Source organism: Mizuhopecten yessoensis, unplaced genomic scaffold, assembly GCF_002113885.1.
Source record: "Mizuhopecten yessoensis strain PY_sf001 unplaced genomic scaffold, ASM211388v2 scaffold1147, whole genome shotgun sequence".
Taxonomy (NCBI): Eukaryota; Metazoa; Mollusca; class Bivalvia; order Pectinida; family Pectinidae; genus Mizuhopecten; species Mizuhopecten yessoensis.
The window spans coordinates 377,440-400,670 of record NW_018403901.1 but is presented as its reverse complement, the minus strand read 5'-3'; the positions used below and the strand labels follow the sequence as shown (position 1 = coordinate 400,670).

General features: G+C 35.4%; 1 protein-coding gene across 3 annotated transcripts in view; it reads left to right on the top strand.

Annotated features, from left to right (window-relative positions):
• LOC110457547 (cyclic nucleotide-binding domain-containing protein 2-like) overlaps window positions 1-13,910 on the top strand; it is a 36,507-nt gene extending 22,597 nt beyond the window's left edge. For 2 of the 3 annotated variants that reach the window (XM_021508893.1, XM_021508887.1), the window contains exons 6-17: window positions 3,096-3,184; window positions 3,357-3,430; window positions 3,676-3,764; window positions 4,206-4,354; window positions 6,469-6,546; window positions 9,129-9,189; window positions 9,934-10,045; window positions 10,738-10,808; window positions 11,434-11,556; window positions 11,927-12,082; window positions 12,342-12,401; window positions 13,030-13,888. In XM_021508893.1, the coding sequence (XP_021364568.1) occupies window positions 3,096-3,184; window positions 3,357-3,430; window positions 3,676-3,764; window positions 4,206-4,354; window positions 6,469-6,546; window positions 9,129-9,189; window positions 9,934-10,045; window positions 10,738-10,808; window positions 11,434-11,556; window positions 11,927-12,082; window positions 12,342-12,401; window positions 13,030-13,227 (1,260 nt within the window). In that variant the 3' untranslated portion in view covers window positions 13,228-13,888. Of the gene's footprint in view, window positions 1-3,095; window positions 3,185-3,356; window positions 3,431-3,675; window positions 3,765-4,205; window positions 4,355-6,468; window positions 6,547-9,128; window positions 9,190-9,933; window positions 10,046-10,737; window positions 10,809-11,433; window positions 11,557-11,926; window positions 12,083-12,341; window positions 12,402-13,029 lie in introns of all 3 variants that reach the window. The other variant, XM_021508880.1, reaches the window with a different exon arrangement.
• The last annotated feature ends 9,321 nt before the right edge of the window (window positions 13,911-23,231 follow it).

The following is a 23,231-nucleotide window of genomic DNA, read 5'->3' as shown; positions in this document are numbered from 1 at the left end:
ACTCAAACACATAAACTGAGTGACCTTTTACACTCAAACACATAAACTGAGTGACCTTTGATACTCAAACACATAAACTGAGTGACTTTTTATGCACAAACACAGAAACTGAGTGACCCTTTATACTCAAACGCATAAACTGAGTGACCCTTTATACTCAAACACATAAACTGAGTGACCTTTTATACTCAAACACATAAACTGAGTGACTTTTTATACTCAAACACATAAACTGAGTGACTTTTTATACTCAAACACATAAACTGAGTTGTCTTTTATATAGCACATCAACTGAATGACTTTTTATACTCAAACACATAAACTGAGTGGTTTTTTATACTCAAACACATAAACTGAGTGGTCTTTTATATAGCACATAAACTGAATGACTTTTTATACTCAAACACATAAACAGATTGACCTTTTATACTCAAACGCATAAACTGAGTGACTTTTTATACTCAAACACATAAACTGAGTGGTCTTTTATATAGCACATAAACTGAATGACTTTTTATACTCAAACACATAAACAGATTGACCTTTTATACTCAAACGCATAAACTGAGTGACCCTTTATACTCATGCACATAAACTGAGTGACTTTTTATACTCAAACACATAAACTGAGTGAATTTTTATACTCAAGCACATAAACTGAGAGACTTTTTATGCACAAACACAGAAACTGAGTGACTTTTGATACTCAAACACATAAACTGAATGACTTTTTATACTCAAACACATAAACGGATTGACCTTTTATACTCAAACGCATAAACTGAGTGACTTTTTATACTCAAACACATAAACTGAGTGGTCTTTTATATAGCACATAAACTTAATGACTTTTTATACTCAAACACATAAACGGATTGACCTTTTTTACTCAAACGCATAAACTGAGTGACCCTTTATACTCAAGCACATAAACTGAGTGGTCTTTTATACTCAAACACATCAACTGAATGACTTTTTATACTCAAACACATAAACAGATTGGCCTTTTATACTCAAACGCATAAACTGAGTGACCCTTTATACTCAAGCACATAAACTGAGTGGTCTTTTATACTCAAACACATCAACTGAATGACTTTTTATACTCAAACACATAAACAGATTGACCTTTTATACTCAAACGCATAAACTGAGTGACCCTTTATACTCAAGCACATAAACTGAGTGGTCTTTTATACTCAAACACATCAACTGAATGACTTTTTATACTCAAACACATAAACTGAGTGAATTTTTATACTCAAGCACATAAACTGAGAGACTTTTTATGCACAAACACAGAAACTGAGTGACTTTTGATACTCAAACACATAAACTGAATGACTTTTTATACTCAAACACATAAACAGATTGGCCTTTTATACTCAAACGCATAAACTGAGTGACCCTTTATACTCAAGCACATAAACTGAGTGGTCTTTTATACTCAAACACATCAACTGAATGACTTTTTATACTCAAACACATAAACTGAGTGGTCTTTTATATAGCACATAAACTTAATGACTTTTTATACTCAAACACATAAACGGATTGACCTTTTATACTCAAACACATAAACTGAGTGGCTTTTTATACTCAAACACAGAATCTGAGTGACCTTTTATACTCAAACACAGAAACTGAGAGACCTTTTATACTCAAACACATAAACTGAGTGGCTTTTTATACTCAAACACAGAATCTGAGTGACCTTTTATACTCAAACACAGAAACTGAGTGGCTTTTTATACTCAAACACAGAAAATGAGTGACCTTTTATACTCAAACACATAAACTGAGTGGCTTTTTATACTCAAACACAGAAACTAAGTGACCTTTTATACTCAAACACAGAAACTGAGAGACCTTTTATACTCAAACACATAAACTGAGTGGCTTTTTATACTCAAACACGGAAACTGAGTGACCTTTTATACTCAAACACAGAAACTGAGAGACCTTTTATACTCAAACACATAAACTGAGTGGCTTTTTATACTCAAACACATAAACTGAGGGACCTTTTATACTCAAACACATAAACTGAGTGACTTTTTATACTCAAACACCTAAACTGAGTGACTTTTTACACAAAACACCTAAACTGAGTGACTTTTTACACAAAACACAGAAACTGAGTGGTCGATTCTATTGTTATAGCACTGAGACGGTTCTATCTATGTACATAGTCTATTTATTTTCTACGTTGTAGGAGCTACGTTTATCATGTAATTGTTGTATTGAACTTGAATAGTTATAGATCACTGTGTTCTGTGTTTTATTGATAATTTAGTCGGATTTTTCTAAAACGTTGTTTGATGATATTTTCCCCTGAGAATTATGCTGTACATGTCAGACAAAAGGAATGGCATGAATAACCGAAACACGTCAAGGGTTGCTTTTACATGCAATCCTTAATCACCAAACAAAGGGCGATACTTCATCACACTGTATTGGTATGGACGATTGGGACTAGACAGTGTTTAGTTACAGCCATCACGATAATGGATACCACGGGACATCTCCGTCTTATATCAATATATTGTCTGCGATAATTGCAGCATTCATTTCAATCTATTCAATACTATATGAATTACATGTATGTTATCCAGTCTATTTTATATCACCTAAGGCTTAATGTAGAAAAACTACATAACTCCTACGTTAACTTAACACCTCTACACTCATAAACGTTTTCACATCATACATGTATGTGATCAATTCCATTTCAGTATAAGAGTGATGAAGAAATAACTGGACGATCAGAAACATACGCTTTGAAGAAATATGCAGACAGACAAACAAACAGACAGACAGACTATTTTATTTCATCTGACAGCGATTCATCATATGTGTTACATACATATGAACAACATTAATGGACAAATATGCATTTTAATATATATATATGATTCGTGAAATAACACACTGAAGATTAGAAGAAGAAAATAAGACAACTTTAAATCTGCTGTATTTACATAAACAAAACACAACTAGATAATAATAACAGCGTAATAGGCCTTAATCGTTATTTCAAATTCCTGCCTTTATGTTTGATAATACAAATGTCGTTCGTATTGTGCGGTTTACAGGCGATGTTCGGGCTACAGAGTCTGCGATCCTTTGCTGAGTATCCTCTTCACATGCAAGAGAAGCTTGCCAAGGTGGCTTGGTTTGAAGTGTAAGTACACCGACGAATAACACATGAAATCTATGAGATTGGATTAAATATGACTTCTTACATGAATGAATATTTCGTTTCTTCTGAAAAATAAAAATAAATAAGAAATATACATGGAAGTTCTTAAAATGAATTTGTGAAGTCCTAGTAACATTATGGTTTTCCGTTCCAGTGTACCTGCGAAGCGGATTATCATTCGACAAGGACACTTTGCCGAAAACTTTTATTTCATTTTGGCTGGTCAAGGTAAGAAAATTGATTCTAACATGTTAAATATGCTGTAAGGCAATATCAGGTATAGTTACATATTTTAAATTTATCTTCTGTGAAAATATATGAAATCAACACTTTCATGTTTCCGAATGTGTTGGAAAAATTGTAATTAAGCAGGTCAATATCAACACTGAAGCATTTAATTTGGCCTGATGTCTGTTCTTAACAGCTTCTGACGTACGTCGTGTTGTTCATTGCCTTTCTGTTTCATTGTTTAGCTGTTGTAACGCTTTTGTTACGAAATCCGAAAACCGGTGCTTCCTTCGTCAAGACGGCTACCATAATGAGGAGGGGTATGAGTTTCGGGGTAAGTGACGAGACATACTATATTGAGAAAGGTCGGGGATTAAAGGGAAGTCAGGTGCTTGTCATTGTGTGTATCTCATAGTTCACATTAGTTAAAACAACTTGGCCCATACTTATGAATTTGTCCTCAAACTAATTTCTATGGTATTGCGATAAATTTATCAGATTTATCATTTACAGTAAATAAATAAATAAATAAATAAACAGACTCTTCAAGAAATCTCAAGCCCGATACCAACGGATTTCAGTGCCTGGAATTACATGTAACGTTACAATTGTGGCACAATAGTTTAGAGAGCTTTTTGGTTTGAGTAAGTAAGAACGTTAATGGGTAATCAACGTTTGAGGAGTAATTATGAGCGTCATTATCTTTATTTGTCTCCACAAACTGTCTTATCCTGTCGAACGCTGTGCTTTGTATTATGTTAACTCGTCATCCTAGGAATTAGCTCTGCTGCATCACTCCCGCCGCACAGCCACCGTCACAAGTCAAGGAGGTTGTCAGCTCCTGACCATTGGTCGACAGGACTTCTTCGACATCTTCATGAGTGGACAAGGCAACCAAATTCCAGAACATATACGATTCGTTAGGTAGGCATTGTACAAACGTATTATATGTTTGTAAACTCCTGTGCATATATCCTATCGTGTAGACCGTTAGGTATGACTTAACCGTTGCTTGGGAATTAAAACAATAAGCAATTGAGTAAGTTAAGATCAACTATATCATTTGTTTACTAAGGAGAATCAGGAGGGCGTTTTGACTCATCTTACAGATAAATGCCCTCTTTAAGACGGTCTTGTACCACCACGTCTACTACTTAATATCCGTGTATTACAGATGTTTTTACGATATCATATTCCTCCTACCTCAACACTGTAGTTGAATCTGTGCGTATGTTAACATTGAACTGTATTTGTACAATTCGACTGGGAAAATCATCAGAAAAGGAAAAAGGATGAAAGGATGAATACAATTATTTCACACAGACTTGAGTATTTGAATAGTGATTAAACTTATTTTATTTATTGAATCGTAATGAAATTCGTAAGACAGACTACAAGGTGATGTTTGGTATTGTTTATTATCTTGTTATGTACAAAATTTACCAATTCAAAAGTTTTCATTTACTGTATGAACATTCAACATGTTGACAACCTGTAACGTGCCGTGTATGATATTGGTGATATTTATGTGCAGATTTAAGCTGATCCTGTATACAAATTAAAACTCTATTTGTGGAGGTTAATGCTGTGATTCTGTCATGACACACTTCAACAAATCCGGGTACCATCGTGAGCGGTATCATTGATCCATTGACTACACGTAGATAGGCCATGAACGCAATAGAATACCAGTGTCAAACGGGAACACACGACCCATTACACACCCTCAATCTCACGCAATGGACATAGTATAATCCTAGGAGATATCTACGTTGTTAAATACAGTGATTATCTCAGGTGAAACGTCCATATCTCGATATTTTCTGTGGGAGCCACTTCATGTTGATTAGCATTCTTTCAATGTATGATTTATAAGCGATATTTCTATATTAATATATATCACCACATGCTATCAGTTTTACCCCTGTGACTGTGTGATACCGCAAGAATCCAAACTAATGTTCTATTTTATAACGAAAATCTCAAATAGGATTTTTAAACGATGTTTATAAATATTCAGCAGTTTTAGAAAAGGTAAGAAAATGTCAACATAATAATATGACCGAGTTACAGGCATACATTATTAAAATTCATCTTTTAATAGCCTTAATATTATTATAGATTTATACGGATCAATTTTTCAAAAACATTGGCCTACTAATAGCTTGTTATACTTAGATGGCTAATTGGGTTTGTATTGGACAACGTGTGTAACACGTGGTCAATATTTCCAATCATGTGCAAAATTCACTCACCAAATTATAGATTCGTAAAATATATTTCTTTTTTTACCCAAACCTTTTCAACTGCTTCAAAAAAGAAAGTATTCACGTATTTATGATATGTAGTAAGCAGTAAAAATCTCTAGTCTGATGATATTAACATCAATATAATCCATTTTAAATGCACGTACTATGAATGTTAAGGCGTGTATATTTGTATACAGGTAAAGTATATGTTACACATTCCGTGCCACCGTGTTTACCTTTATTTGTTCATTTTGTTTGGAGCAATGTCAATCCGGTCATATTTATAGAATAGGCTTTTATACAATTGAAAAAATACTATTATTTTGTAAATTAATAAGATGTTATTTAATTGGTGATATACATTTCTAGAAATTGGAAGTGTTGGGAGATTAAGTAATGCATTGTATAAGTTTATGTGTTCCGACATGTGGATAAGTTGAGGCAATTTATTCCATTTAAAACTTGAATTAATAGTATATTCATAATAATGAAAAAAATATTTATCTGCTCTCTGTTTTCAAATCAATTGTTTTATTATGGATCGAACGTAAATGTCCAGAAGTCCTTACAGAGCCAACACGAGTGGGTATTAAGGCTGCCTTCTGTGGTCTGTGTTCCACGCAGTAGGATGCTATGCATGACCCGTTGGAACACATAAACACTTCCTACTACTCACACTTAAAGATACTTAAAGGAGTAACGTTTTACTGTAAGATCCGATTGAGAAAATCATTATACCAAAGAAATATACGAAATTGTGTAATTAAATGCGAATTTTTACCGTTACAGTCAGTGCGAATTCATGAAGGACTGGCCTATAGATAACCTACTGGAACATCCCCAATTTTGCCTGCTTCACTTTTTCAAGTAAGATATTATATTATTTATTTGCTATCTTACCAGTTTAAATAGGCCTATTCACATTTGATAACTGACTATAGCTTCGATTCACAGACAAGATATATTGAATTAAAGGCGATTTATGTATTTATCTCCCGCAGGTGGTCAGCTCTTATTTCCCAATATCATTTGATCGAGCCAACATTTACGACCCCGAATCTGACTTTGATAGGCTATTGCGAACCCAGTGTACATAAACAACCCCACTCATTTACGATGACTGACCGCATAACGACTACTGTGTACGGAGTATCAGAGTTATACCCCTGGTTATATGTAAAGGGTAGCAACTAGTACTTATGTGTCCCCCATTACATATGTATCGTAAAATACATGAACCAACTGTGTAGCGATGCAGATTTCTTATTCCTTTATTGAGAATGCTTAAAATTGTACAGCAGGCCTTTCTCAAATCAGTGTATTGCTGGGCTGAACTACTTTTTAATCTCTTGACCAACTTACTCACATCAATAAAAGACGAACGTTAAACATATACAATGATACGGTTTATCGCCGCTGAGCCATCAGGGGTCCTTATTAAAAGTAACCCACTCAAACGATTTCCTTTTACTCATGGTCTACAATTATTTCTCATGCTGAATTTTGATCACGCATCAAAGGTTTGGCAAATGAGCTCTTTGTGTCTTAAATAAAGACACGTAGATATCAATGATCTTTTTGTCAATAGAAATGTCTTATTTTATTAAACGTTTATAACGATATTGTTTGCCTGATAAAAGGTTTTGTTGAACTATTGGACGTCTATTTGTACAGACCTTTAGTATTTCAATGGAGAAAACTGAGCAATCTTTCTAGTCGATCAGTCGAGGCTGAATCAAACAAGCGCTATTGACGAAGGGGAGTGGCATATTTACCTAATTAATTTCAAATTGAGATAATTTGATCAATTTATCGAATTAAAATAGTATTGATAATTATTTACCATTTAAAACTTAAAATCAAAGGCACCCCAGGTGTATTTTAATCAGCGTCATCTTGGCATCTACATTCGTTATGACAAAAATATGTTTATTCACTAATCTCATATACATTTTTTCGTTTGGTAGACAAAGACATTATATTGTATCTATCACGAACATCCTGACACGTAGAACAGGTTCTCGAGAGGCAAATCAAATGTGTAGTCTCCATGTACAGTGAAATAAGTCCCGAGGTTAAATGTGTAGTCTCCATGTACAGTGAAACAAGTCCCGAGGTTAAATGTATAGTCTCCATGTACAGTGAAACAAGTCCCGAGGCTAAATGTGTAGTCTCCATGTACAGTGAAACAAGACCCGAGGTTAAATGTGTAGTCTCCATGTACAGTGAAACAGGTCCCGAGGTTAAATGTGTAGTCTCCATGTACAGTGAAATAAGTCCCGAGGTTAAATGTGTAGTCTCCATGTACAGTGAAATAAGTCCAGAGGTTAAATGTGTAGTCTCCATGTACAGTGAAACAAGTCCAGAGGTTTCGATTTGAATACTGTAACTGCCAAGACATGATACATTTATTTAAATAAGACATATAAAATTGATGTAAAATACATTCTTTTAGACAAATTGATAGAGTGTGGGATGCAGTGCAAGGTATAGTGGCATATATTTCAAAGAAGGAAAGAGACGATGATAGGGGATTGGTATTGTTGGGCTGACTATGGTATCTGGTAATCGCCAGACAATCAACGTACTGCGATAAGTTAAACAAATTAAATAACTGTAATCTCAAACAAAGATATGGCGCTAAAGAATAGTGGTTTGTATCTTTATTTCCAAGTTATGAAGATGAACTAGATGAATATAGTTACTAACGTTAGTATTGCCACGCACATTACCAACTCATTATATATGAACATGAAAGTAAAGTTAAGCTGATGGTGAAGAAAAGGAGTTTGTGATAACTTAATTTAACGTGTTCTTGGGATTATATAAAATTAATGTATTTCTTAAAGTTCTTTTTTGTCAAGAGGTATAACATTATCAATTTACAAAATGTGTTTGGATGTGTAATTAAAGAATGAGGCATGCATTGTAGCTTATTTATTTGATATTTATTGCATAAATTCAGCCAGCTTCACACTAATGTAAAAGCATAGTAGATGGAATTGATGCATTGTTAGTTCTTATTTTCTTCAACAAAATTCGACAAAGATTTTAAGACAAAAAAATACCCTGAAGTCAACATGGTGCACTGTGGATTATTGCCGTTTAAATAGTGGTGTTCGCATTCCTTCTATTGACAAAAAGGTATTTACGTACGAAAAGCCTTTATTAATGATCAGGATGAGAAATAAACAGACATTGTTTTTAGATACGTTTTTTTTTTGAGTCTATACATGTATGTATAATTGTTTTGTGGATAAGAGTAAAGGGTAAATTAATTGGTTGAAGTTCAACAAATAGTAGATCCGTTGCACCTTTGGTTGTTGATTTAAACATGCTACTGTGTATGAGAATCGGTAAGTATTGAGGTACGCTTTTAAAATCATTGTTATTCAGGTATACACATATCTAATGATATAGACAAATATTGGGTAATTTTACATTTCCAGACGTAATGTGGTGGTGGTAAAGGACAGTAATTTCTCGGAGTGGGTGTATGTCGTCAAAGCCGTGAGTAAACTGACAACTTATTGTTATATTTAATGTATCTTACGTATACAGAATGAGGTCAGACAAAGCTTGTATCTGACCTCTGGAGACAGTGTGTTACCCGTGTGTTGTTTTTCAGTGTTTCATGCACATTAACCATTAACATTACTAATATGGAAGAGAACCTAATCTCTCTCTTTAGACAGTGATGCAGAGATATACACACTTCCGGTCGGTCAGGGAAACTTTTTCCTGTCTTTTCCGGATGTATAAGCAAAAAGAATCATAAGCTTAACTAGAATTTATAACACACGTGGTTCCCACTAAAGTTCATAGGACAAGCTAAGTGTTATTAATGACACATTTCCTTTGCAGTCAATTTTTTTATCCACGAGGACAAATTATAATAATCATATCATCTTACAAAAACCTTGAACAATTTACATATGTGTCATTGTATGTATGAAAATTGACCGTTCCTTATCTGGAGGGTAGGAAACAGTAAATATCCATCCTCGCAGGAAATTCTTGAAAGTTTAATCCTCGGCAGAGGCTCCATTGGGTTGGACAGTCAAGGAAATCTTTTTCTTGGTTGGGGTGGGCGGATTTATCTGTCTTACACTCGAGGTATGGAATGATACATTAAACCAACTTAAAAAAATAAAAACTCTGCAATCGAAATATGAAACAGGATAAAGATAAACGAAAAGAGTTGCTAAAACAAGAACAAACCTTCAATAGTTCTGAATTGTGTTGCTCCTACAGGGATCGTGTCAGGTGTTGCGGGAACTAAAGGGCGTCAAGGCTAGAATAAAGTACAAGGCAGCTATCAGTGATAAGGATTCTAAACTACCAACACTCGGCACCAAGGAAGCTAGTAAGTAAAACAGTTAATATCCTTAAAATTTAATTGTGAAAATGCACACGAATGAAGATGTGAAATATTATTTGTTAGTTTGTGATTTATATTTAAACTATTTCAACCTATTAACAATAAGCTGTATTGCTTAGAGATACATGTGGGATTTTCAGTTACATGTGGTATGTAATCGGTTATCTTATATTATGTGATACTAGATGTAGTACCACTGATTTCTATGGAAAAAAATGACATTCCGAAAAGTAACCCGATACTTTTAACATTTAATAAATCTGATATCTTTAAAACATTGCTAAAACATATTGTTTAAGCCGTTTCCTAATTCGACATTAATGTTAATGCATAACGCGATCATATATGGATTGCTCCTCATTGATTGAAGTAACGTTCTTTCATTTGATTGGCAGTAGCTTTTTGGCAACAATTTCTTGGTCGTAGTTCTGTAGTGTGTAAGGTACACGGATTCCTTCCCTTGGTCGTATGTATTTCATGCTTTAGGATAAACGGATTTCCTCCCTTGGTCGTAGGTTTTTCGTGCTTTAGGACACACGGATTTCCTCCCTTGTGATGTATTTCGTGTAATAGGACAATTAACTTGATCGAGATGCTTATTGATGCATTACTATATATGTTTTAACCCTACATTCTCTTTTCGTTGATACCCTACATAATATGCTTACTTTTGACAGAACCAAAAATTGACACCGGTATTAGAAAGCGAAAGGTCAAGTCTGAGGGTGAGGTAGAGCTATACATACAGGTGAGCGTATTGCAGTTTATAAAACCACATTTCAACAACAGAAATGAGTGTACTTATTTGTAATATATTCTCATTATTTCCTCGTGATGTACATTTAGTTTTTTGAGTATTTAGGAGATTTTAATATTTCAGTCACCAAGTCAACGACATGGTTTTATGATCATCACTTCCATATCGAAAATATTTTTTGTTTTTGGTAATTCAATAATGTTTGAATAGCAATACATGATAAAAAACAAATTGATACAATTTTCCTATATCATGACATAAACATAATTTTAACACAGTTTATATAATCGTAAACATCATTAAGATTACATTACAACTGCTTTAACTTGAATTTGCAAAGTGCGTTTTGTATAATAATATTATTATCCTATTGGTAAATGTACAAAATTTCATCTTGCCGTGATTTGACTTTTCCATTCAAACTGGCGTTGATACCAGATCCTTGTGCATCATATAAAGAATTCGGTAAAAGTTTAGTATAGTGCATTAATTTTGTGTAAAAACGTTTTTCTCTGAGTTATACTTCCGCTGTTTTGTTTTAAACGAAATAATGATCTACTATCTGGTTAGAAGGTTTAAGTGGTTTCTCGTCACTGTAATGCTATGGTTTTGTCAGGACCAGGAGAATAAGAAGCCGAAGGAGAACACGCCCCCGGGGTCACAGGGAAGTACCAGGCAGAAAGAGATCTTCTCCAAGGATAACTATTCTAAGTTCCCTACGACTCTAAAAGCTCATTTTGTGAGTTTATATACCAGTAATTTTCTTTTTGATCGCCATATTCATAATGATGTAATGTAGTGAAGAAAACGTGAATGTTTAAATGATTTGAAAAAACACCTTTGTCACTTGACAATTTTTCAGGAGAGAATGAAAAGTAGTAATCATATTCAGATTTTAATGATTAATTAACGTGCGTCTGGTTGAATCATTTACAATAGTATCTTTGATTGTTAATTACCAAAATAATTTTGTTTATTTGTATTTCTGAAGTCGGTTTACCTATAGGAAAATATTACTTGTCAGGTGACCATGAAAACCTTTGTTTCTAGGATAAGCGAAACTATCTTTAATTGATATTATGAGCTTTTCTCCTGTTAACATTTCACAGTCTAGAGCCGCCCCAGAGCCGTTGGAGACAAAGAAGAAATACGAGGTTCCCAAGCGGTGTCAACCTCCCAAGCCACCGGAACCGATCAAGGAAACCAACGGCAAACCACCTCCGGTGTTCGTGCAAGTGGAGGCATTAAAACCCAGGGACTCGTTTGTGAGTAGTCATAATTAACTAACGTTAAAGTGAATGGTTAGATATGGTTGTAAAGAAAACTCACGAGAGAAGATAGTATTGATGTTAAGTGATTTTCATAAACAGATCGCTCCTCCGGATACTAATTGTAGTTATTAAAGTGCGTCTTTGGGTCATGTTATTGAAAAGTATGGAAGTTGATGTTATTATATAATGAGGATCTTCATCATAAAAAATAAATAAATTGTGTTTTAACGTTTGTCTGTCAAATGTTTTTCAGGGCTTGGAAACTATAACGTTTCCTGACGAAGCTGAACGTGAGAACACCAGTGTTAGTCTGGTAAGTATATTTAGATCTGATAACATTGTGATACATAATTATGATCCTTAATCATCTCGAAAAGAATTGCCAACAAGCATACTAGCTAGTAGTGACGTCTTATTTTCGGCGTTACAAACTCCATTTAGTATTTCTTTGAAAAGATATAATCAACTCCGCCGTTGGATCTTGATTCACCGTCACCTCATTTAAAAAATATCCATCATGATCTTGTGTCACGAAAGCCTTGTTCTGTTGTCTCCTTCACTCGCTGGTATGGCGTCATCCCGTCATCTATAACCAATAATACTGTCCCTCGTACACTTTCTGTGATGCCAGTAAAGTGAGGAAATACTGTATTAGTCTTTCTATAGGGACTAAGTCCCATCATCTCCTTACACTTGAAGTGGATGCACGTGAAGTGTAAATTCGTAAAATGTGTCCTCGTGTTATTCAGTCGTCGGAACCTTCAAACACGTTTGCTGTACGTTCTTGTAATGTACTTTGGAGGTGGACCTTTCTAGTTCTTGTAATGTACTTAGGTGGTGGCCCTTTCTAGTCCTTGTAATGTACTTAGGTAGTGGCCCTTTCTAGTTCTTGTTATGTACATTTTTGTCACATTTTTCTCAATAACCATTTCTGTTGACAGGTGAGTAGGGGAGCCGAATTGATCATGGTTTCCAAAGCTTTCTTTATCAAGCATGCAACCCCAACAGTCAAAAGGCTGATACGTCATCAGGTTCAACCGTATCCAGATGAGAACACGTTTCAGAACAATCTCCAAATAAAAGCCGATTGGGAGTTGTACAAGAACCAACTCATCGAAGATCTAACATCAGAGATATAGCGTACCAAACGGGTTTTAATTGATAATCAGCGCTATTAGTGGTATCAAACGTGTCTTTATTGTGGTAAACAGCAACGAAAACAGCGACCATGTTGCGACAGTGACTGTAGGTTGTATTGAATGTGATCACCTATGAACTCTACCAGGTTTAACATGAGTGTCTTCCCGCTAACATTACTGAGTAATTTGGTGTGTCTGGTCGTCTAAATGATATACTTCGTCCTTCTCTTTTACTACTGCCATTGTGATATCATCAAGAGAGATTGCTTTGTCATTCTATATTTTATACATCATCCGTCCCTATTTTATACAGATCTCAATGACATTGATTAAACTCGCTAACAAAATAGAATATCATATTATTTGTTTTTTAAGACGCCCAAACGAAGTGGAGGACTTATTGGTTTTACTGCACGTTTTATAAGAAACGGTTTGTCGGATTCTAATGACACTTCACAGGAGTATTGGGGCGTGTGCCTAGATGTACAAGACACTTTTTTTCGCAATTGCGCATCTCAAATGGCTGCCGTATACTGGGTTCTGATTGGTCAGATATTGTTTGATTTCATTCAAATTTGGTATGTTGGGCTATTTTGGCACTGCGTAAATAAATGCGGGGGTTTGTGGGACTTCTGCAATGATCCTTCATTACAATTAGTACTTGTTTTCTATTATTATCATCATCAGTTAACAATTGTTATCAATACCATCGAAGCATAATAGATTTTAAGGCAATAGATATGGACAAAAGTATAGAAATTGCTTACCACATAGGCGTGTACGTCTAATATACGTTAGCACAGCGCATGCTGGTTGTCTCCATGATTAAGACTATTCGGCAACTCCGGTGGCGTTTCTATATCTAATGGGTCCCTTTGAGAACTTCTAACGTACAGTAAGAAATTTAACACACGGACATTCGTCAATGTATGGTGTACATGATTGGTCTCTACTTAATGTTTAATTTGTGCAGTGTAATTAGAAATAAATTAGAACACTTCTTTTATTACTGGAGAACCAAGTACTTGCAATTCGTACTGTTTAGAGTGCATGACACATATATGAATCCTGTTTTTAAAATTACACGCATTTAAGATACCTGTTACGATGGCAGTTTAAGTTCTTTTTAAGTTGAAAGTAAATTGTGTATTAAATAAGATATCAGTAATCCAGTTATAAGGATTTATTCCGATAACTATGTAAAACAAATTTTCTAATTCAACTATATAGATATACTAAAGTTAAGCTTCATTTTGCACTAACTGTGTTGCTTAATAGGGAACTTCTAGGCGCGTAGATCCGATTTGCAGAATTAATATTTTGGAGAAAAACCAATTAATTAAAGAAATACTGAAGCAACCACAAATTCAATCTGGATTGACTCGTTAAATATATGTGAAGTTGAACAGACTTCTAAACCCCTGTTTCTGATTTACTACGCTTTTGGATTGTTGTTTTTCATCGACAGAAAGTCTTTTTTTTTAAATACAGTAGCAATTTTCTATCACCGACTGGCGTGTAGCACACATTGTTCCAGTATTCAAAAAGGTGAAAAGCAAGCTGCTGAAAATTATTGGAATATGTTATCCACAACAACGTTATGGCTCACCTCGAACACCATACTATCCTTACTAATTTATAACATGGCTTCCGGGCAAAATTCTCCACTGAAACCCAACTGATTCTGACAATAGACGACCTAGCAAGAAACCTTGATGAAAATAAACAAATTGATGTCGCTCTTCTTGATTTCTCAAAAGCTTTCGATAAAGTCCCTCATGCAAGACTACTTTCCAAATTAAAATACTACGGCATCAACTCGGAAATTATACTTTGGTTTTCTTCTTTTTTAAATAAAAGACAACAGAAAGTCATAATTAATGGTACCAGCTCTGACAACGCCCCTGTCCTTTTAGGGGTGCACAACACAATTATGTGTTTAATGACCATATATCTAGAGAGCCTGGTTGAGTATCCAATATGATCGGATCACTTAACTGGGAGCCCCTAGCTCAGAGAAGAACAAAAGCCGGACTCATGATGCTGTATAAGATCATAAACGGACATGTTCGTATCGATCCATTCTACTTTTTAACATCAAGTGAAAGGAGAACACGAGGGGCCCACAGAATCAACCAAATTCACACCAATAAACACCTGTAATTACTCTTTTTCCCCCAGGACTATTGTAAATTGGAATTATCTGCCAAATTCTCTAGCACAGGAGCAAAACCTGAACTCTTTCAGGTGTGCCCTTGCTAGTTTACACTTACCCTAAAGAATTTACTGATTTTATCTTATAGTGAAAAATACCAAAAATAATTGTTTTTAACGCCTCCTCCCAGGATCAAATGCAGTCAAACCTTTTGAGTCTGGTCCTTCATATGGAAGAAGTAGAAGAAGAAGAGGAGTTGTCGTTCCTTACACTCAGTGAATGTAATTGATGCGGTCGGTGTCCCAACGAAAGAAAGCCAATTTGAAAATGTCGATACCGAGCTTGTATCTAAAATAATGTTGTCCAGAAAATAGATAAGATGTAAAAAAAATCAACACCGAAGGACAACTTGAGTATCAACGTCGATACAAACGACAAAAATAGAAGCCAGTGAGACACCATAACAGTAGGGCGAAACCATAGGTGGCATCCGTCATCATATCTACTGGTATATACAGAACAAAGTCTTAGGCGCCTAGACCGTATCTTTTATCAGGATAGACCCTGAAATACCAAACTTATAAATTAGACGATCGTAAAATTTCTTCAATAAATTCAAACCTCTGGGATAGAAACAGGAATGCAAATATTCGTTAAAGTCTGATATTCAGCATATTTTGGGGGGTAACGAACAACCGTATAAATACCATATCCAGGGTAAACTGTTGTATGTTACCACTGCGGAAAGTGGAGTGAACGATTGTGAAATAAAAGTAATCACGAGTGTCATAGAATTTAATAGTCATGTTACCATTACTGTCATACTGTTAATCAATGTTAAAATATGACACTAGAACAAGAAGTCCGTTGTTTCACATTCAGAATGTATATTGGACAAAAGTAGTTTCTGAAGTTCTGGTCATTCAAAACAAAATCAGTTCCATTATATATATCATAAATGCTGTTACTTGTTGTCTCCCCTCGCATGGTATCGTGAAACCCTGATAAGCTGTGAAGAGGTTATCTCCCCTCGCATGGTATGGTGAAACCCTGATAAGCTGTGAAGAGGCTGTCTCCCCTCGCATGGTATGTGAAACCCTGATAAGCTGTGAAGAGGTTGCCTCCCTTCGCATGGTTTGGCGTACAAGGTCAGAGGAAACTGGAAAGAAAGATGTACGGGATAATATTGAAGGTAAAAATGAAGATAACGCGTAATAAACCAATACAAGCCGGCACATTAATTTATTTATAAATTTATGTTAACACAGTGAATATCTTGTTTTAGCTATTGATTCACCATCAATACGAGTTTGGTGGATATTGAACTAGGACATTTTTGACCAGACACATTTATTAGTGAAGGATTAAATCCAACTTCCCATGACTTCACGCTTCGTGGTACTGTTATTGTATTACTTCTTACTTTGTTTGGATCTCCATGGTAACATGTTGGATTATATGTTAATGTTATCATGTGTTAGTAACAAAGCGATACGTTATTAAGTTCTAAATCAGTCATAATGATCTTCTCTAACCTACTTCTGGATCCAATTAATACACTCAAAGACACACGTCAGATTATCAATGTAAATGAGCAGTCTTTTATTGTGATGTTCTGTTTGTTCGGCTGCATGTGGGCATTACAATATAAAAGCAGGTATGATATGTAATTATTAAAAAGTTCTCAGATTGAGAACTCAGGAGAGTACTCACGACAGGTAATCATAAAGTACACTAAGGGCACCATTGGTATTTCCTGATACCAACGATTCTGATATCAATATCTCTGTTTTTTATCAAAAAGATAAATTGTTAAGAAGAAAACCCAGTACTCTATAAAATAACAGGCCTGCACCACGACTCCATGATATACACCAGTGTGAACTCACCGGCAGTACATTAAATGTCAATGTAAATTCATCAATTATTTTATATTTCGTCAAGATATAGAGCCAATCAATTTATGAATTTCTCACACATCAGTACATAGCATTTACAATAACTTCCGCACTTATCGATATCACGGGTATGAGAGGTAACTATAAATATCTCCAGCTAACAGAACTTGTGTAATGATTACGGGCAAAATAACTCAAATTATCACTAGAAATACACGGAAGGGAAGCATCTGTTTGAAAATTTTGTTTATAAATGCAGTAAACCAATCAAAGTAGACCTTTAACTACACTGCATGGGTAGGTCGTCCACTTAGGACTCATCACTGGTATGGAAGGTCACAGGAATGAAATACTGTTAACATCCATGTTTGAAGCGTTCTGAAACAAATGTAGAATAAAGGGGAAAAGTACCTTATACAAGCACTGTCAGTGACTTCAATGATAGTTATTAGAACCAATCGGTCATCGAGTATCTCTGGTGATAACGACACATACTGAACATTGTTCTCTGTTGGCTACATTGTCATTAGAAAAGACAAACACCACAGCCACCTCGGGTTATAGACGCCGGGTTTGTCTCCCAAAGTGTCGAGGCTACCCCGTGAGATTCAAGTGACATGTACCGATAATGACCTGTGTACATATACGAAAACTTGACCTTGCCACGACTAAGAAAACCTGCCATAATACATAACCCAACACATATCTGATAGCCCCCCGCTCGTCATATTGTTAAATACAATCAGTGTATAAGAAGCACTTAGTAAGATGATTTGTGAATTATCAGGAGTCGTGTTCGTTAACTCTCCACATGCCTAACGATTAGAGTGGATTGTATCCCGGAGGTTAAGCTCCCTCTGAGCATGTGCTGTGACTCGGGAGCCACCTGTCAATCAAAGAGTACGATAAAGGACAATGACGATTTTAGCCTGATCGTGTATTGATGGCCTCGTTTATAATCATAATGATATGAAATACTTTCATAATTTTGTGACAGACCGAGATCTGTTTATATTCTTACGACTTACAGAATTTCAATCATACTAGGAAATATTTGTCAACCATTATAAAGGTACATGTACCGACTACAGGGCGACAAAGAGGACAAAATATAGTACATTGCTTTAGGACAACTCGATCAATCTTACAGTTTTAATATCCCATGCTTACAACAATTAATATATCCCATATTTACAGCTGATACCTGCTTTACACGGGTATATTGCTTTTATGTTTCATGTTCATAACAATCGACTTGGACACAAAACCCTTATGAGATGTGTATGCTCTATATTTGCATGTGGCATAAAGGTTGATGTTTTTTTTTTTACTTATGCTCATTAGCGTGCCTTATGGTTTATTTTACACAGCAGAAGACGCTAACCCTTCTGGAACACATGGTCTTCTTATACTCTTTTGCAAGGGACTCCAAGTTTGTGTTTCCTTTACTCACATGTACCATTGGTTATCGATTCTGAGTTCGAAATATTGTTATGTTGAAGTGTCTGTATTCTTTTTTTCACATTTAAATAAAATAATATACCTGAGAGGAGGTGCTTCAAATAAATGGCTTTAGCTGGTTATTCTTACTACAGATTTGAATGCACACATTAAAATCCTGACAGACCATTGCACAACTATGATGTATTTAGATAGTTTATATGAGTAAGTCTTCAGTATTTGTTACGAGTGTTTCCTAAGCGTGATAAAGCTTTAACAACTGAAGATAATCTGTGTATAGATTGCTTTCGCATGGAAATGCTAGTTTGACGATCGCTGAACACGAACATATACCTGCAAGTAAAATAGTTTCGACATGGGCTAAAACGAATAGGTCCAACCTTTTAATCCCCTGTCCATCCAAACCTATCACCACCAATTTTCAAACATCCTGTATAACAACATTATTGTGATAGCAGCTATTAAGAAACTCAACTTAACGTTACCTAGAGGGAGTTGAATGATTGTGATGTATGGACAGCGGACTAGAGGAGGCGGCCGGTCGTTATGGACAGATGACTAGCGGAGGCGGCCGGACGTTATGGACAGAGGACTAGCGGAGGCGGCCGGACGTTATGGACAGAGGACTAGCGGAGGCGGCCGGACGTTATGGTCAGTTTGTGCCAAGCGGTTATGTACAATACACTACTAATGAAATAAACAACAAGAAATTACATTAAAAACACTTCCCCTACACTTACATACATGTTTGTAACAATATACAGTATGCATAGGTATAGTAGCATAAACATTTTTTGTACAATTGTTGAGCCTGAGAGATCTTTTATAAGCCCACTAACCTGTATCCAATAACCTGTATCCAATCACCGTATTTACTTATTTGATGTAATGTAATTTAACTAAAACGGAGATCCCCATCAATCACGCAGAACAGAGAAATTCCAGAGAAAGAATTAGGAAGCTTAAGTAGGCTAGGCACTACTGTGTACTTGTTTTATATCCCTTTGTGTTCCAATCTCTGCTTTTAATCCGACATTTTCAATTACAACCTTTGACCATTTATTTTACAAAAAATATCGTAACGTGTGAAAAATACGTTCAATGTTATAGCGTTAACGTAATATATGCACTTCAAATGCAGTGCAGCTGTCATTCGCTCAACTTTAAATACCTGAGACATATCAAGATTACAGACAGGCCTATATTTGAATATCTGACACGACAAACAGATTACTGACTGTCCAGTCTGACGCTCAGTGCTCCCATGCCACTGTGGACATTAAAACACTATAAAACTTTAAAATAGCTACTACCTATTCGATGTTACGATGCTTCAACTCCAAGGCTTTCAGAAGCTGTCTATGTTTTTATATCGATTTCTATAAACATTTTAGCTATGACATGTACTCAAGGTGGATTTCTATTCACACACCTGTATACCACAGACTTGTGAAGTGTTTAGTTGGTACAACTACTTACTATTATTGCTTTGTAGACCATTTTCAGAATTAAAGAATTACTTAAAATGAAATTCAATAAGGCTTTTCAGGCATATATGCGTAACAAAATGCGTCCTTTTTGTGTTTGATAGAAAACATGCAATAGACTCTTGCTATTTGTTGAGTCAGTGTAAATGCAAATAACGTCAATCATAGCTAAATTGATGGACATTTCTGACTTCAAAAAGTAAAAATCGATCCTGGGTTTACTTTAGACACCTGCGTACATATACTGTTCTTCGTGTATGCGTACGTGAACAGCAGACAAATCGTATATTATCTCGCCTTCCGGGGACCAATAACTTACCTAACAACAATAAGGACGCCATATTCTATGTAAAACGTCCCCTATGAAGGTTGTAATTATCGTGTACAAAGAGTTGAAAAGACGTGATAAAATTCACTCTATAATATTTCTGGTGTAACCACGGGCGGTAATTTTCACTTAAATGTTCCCAATATTCTTTCAAGTACAAAATCAGTTCCCATTTCGATGCAAAGAGTAAACATATTATATGAGAAATTGGGCAAAAAACCGATGACCCATTACACATGAAGAAAAAGGATGATTTCACTATACAATGGTCGCATCATTGATCCGTCTAAATCTTTCACAGAAACCCACAAAGGGGCGAGAGTAATTACCTCTTTATATAAATTATAGAAAAATGTGTTTTGACGTTTTAAAAATAATTTGTTTGCTTTTGTGATGCAGGTCAAAGGTAGTGTATTCTAATCGATGGGACCTGGCATAACTTATAGATGACTGATTAAATTTCATATGAAATATATCACAGAATGAGATCAAGATATTAGTGTAAACATGCAATTGGTTTTTAAAATTAATATATTATCATCGTATTGTTATGCCGTTTAAAAACGTACACAAGATATTATCATGACTGATTTATTTTTCGGTATTAAACCTATCAAAAGATGTAAACATAACCTAAACGACCTGAACTCTGAACACACTGAATGTCGTCATTCACTGAGTGTCCGCTGTAACGTACCGTGTAGGATATCTATGACAATGGTTTCTACAGACCATGTCCGACTGTCCGCTGTAACGTACCGTGTAGGATATCTATAACAATGGTTTCTACAGACCATGTCCGACTGTCCGCTGTAACGTACCGTGTAGGATATCTATGACAATGGTTTCTACAGACCATGTCCGTCTGTCCGCTGTAACGTACCGTGCAGGATATCTATGACAATGGTTTCTACAGACCATGTCCGACTGTCCGCTGTAACGTACCGTGTAGGATATCTATGACAATGGTTTCTACAGACCATGTCCGTCTGTCCGCTGTAACGTACCGTGCAGGATATCTATGACAATGGTTTCTACAGACCATGTCCGACTGTCCGCTGTAACGTACCGTGCAGGATATCTATGACAATGGTTTCTACAGACCATGTCCGACTGTCCGCTGTAACGTACCGTGCAGGATATCTATGACAATGGTTTCTACAGACCATGTCCGACTGTCCGCTGTAACGTACCGTGCAGGATATCTATGACAATGGTTTCTACAGACCATGTCCGACTGTCCGCTGTAACGTACCGTGTAGGATATCTATAACAATGGTTTCTACAGACCATGTCCGACTGTCCGCTGTAACGTACCGTGTAGGATATCTATGACAATGGTTTCTACAGACCATGTCCGACTGTCCGCTGTAACGTACCGTGTAGGATATCTATAACAATGGTTTCTACAGACCATGTCCGACTGTCCGCTGTACTGTACCATGTAGGATATCTATGACAATGGTTTCCACAGACCATGCCCTGACAGTACAATACAACCCACATGGAAAGTGTGCATTGTTAATTCTCCTTTATTGTAGCTAAGAAGTCTAAATAATAACATTACTCAATGAAATCCACCTTCTACACGTATCGATAACACAGCCATACAATCCTTTGAATGGCCTATTAGTTTTAATACTGACGGTATAATACGAGCATTATTACCACTCCTAATTGAAAGTTCTGTCCGTATAATGCTTGGTACAAAGTGCATTATGTGTTTACAATGGTTTCAAAATGAGCACGCTGTGATGGCGGACACTCTGAAATGACCAACATAATGGACCAGGTACTTGGCTGAAAACGCGACCTCAGTGAGGCAAGATTGTATTCAAGGTATTTTATAAGGTCAAATAAAGGACAGGTAAACAGCACCTCACGTAATGATTTTTGACTTTGATATTATAACGGGAATTTATACATGCTGCATAAGTAAGAACGGTTATTTGAAGAAACAAAATATTACCCATGGTTATATGACAATATTTGACAGCTTATTTTTTTATTGAATATTTGTATTTACACAAAAGCATTACACAATATACTTTATAAATTGTACAATACAATATTACACGATGTATTTTTTTTGAAAATAACATAACATAATGTATTGGTTTTAAACAAAAAAAATACGAAATGTTTTTATTAAACACTACTCAATATGTACATAAGACGAATAGCATTTCTGAATGTAGTTTTCTCAAGATTAACACCGTGTAGATTTATTTTAAAAACGTAACTTCATATAATCTTTTTAAAAGGATACATTGTATAATGCGGTAGATTTTAAGAATAACATCACACAATAAAGATTTTTACAAATGAATACATTACAAATTGTAATTATAAAAGATTAACACTGCACAGCGTAGTTTTCTTAAGAATAACAAAACGTCGTTTCCTTACATTTGTTATTTGTTATTTTTTTTCCAACTTCTCTTTCAAGATTTAGCTGATATCGTAACTTTATTTCACTTGTCATCCATCAGAATTGATAAACACGGCGATGATAATCAGACCAAAACGGTGTCTATGATAATTAGTACAGTGTTGTGTCTATGCTAATCAGTACAGAATGGTGTCTATGATAATCAGTACAGAATGGTGTCTATGATAATCAGTACAGAATGGTGTCTATGATAATCAGTACAGAATGGTGTCTATGATAATCA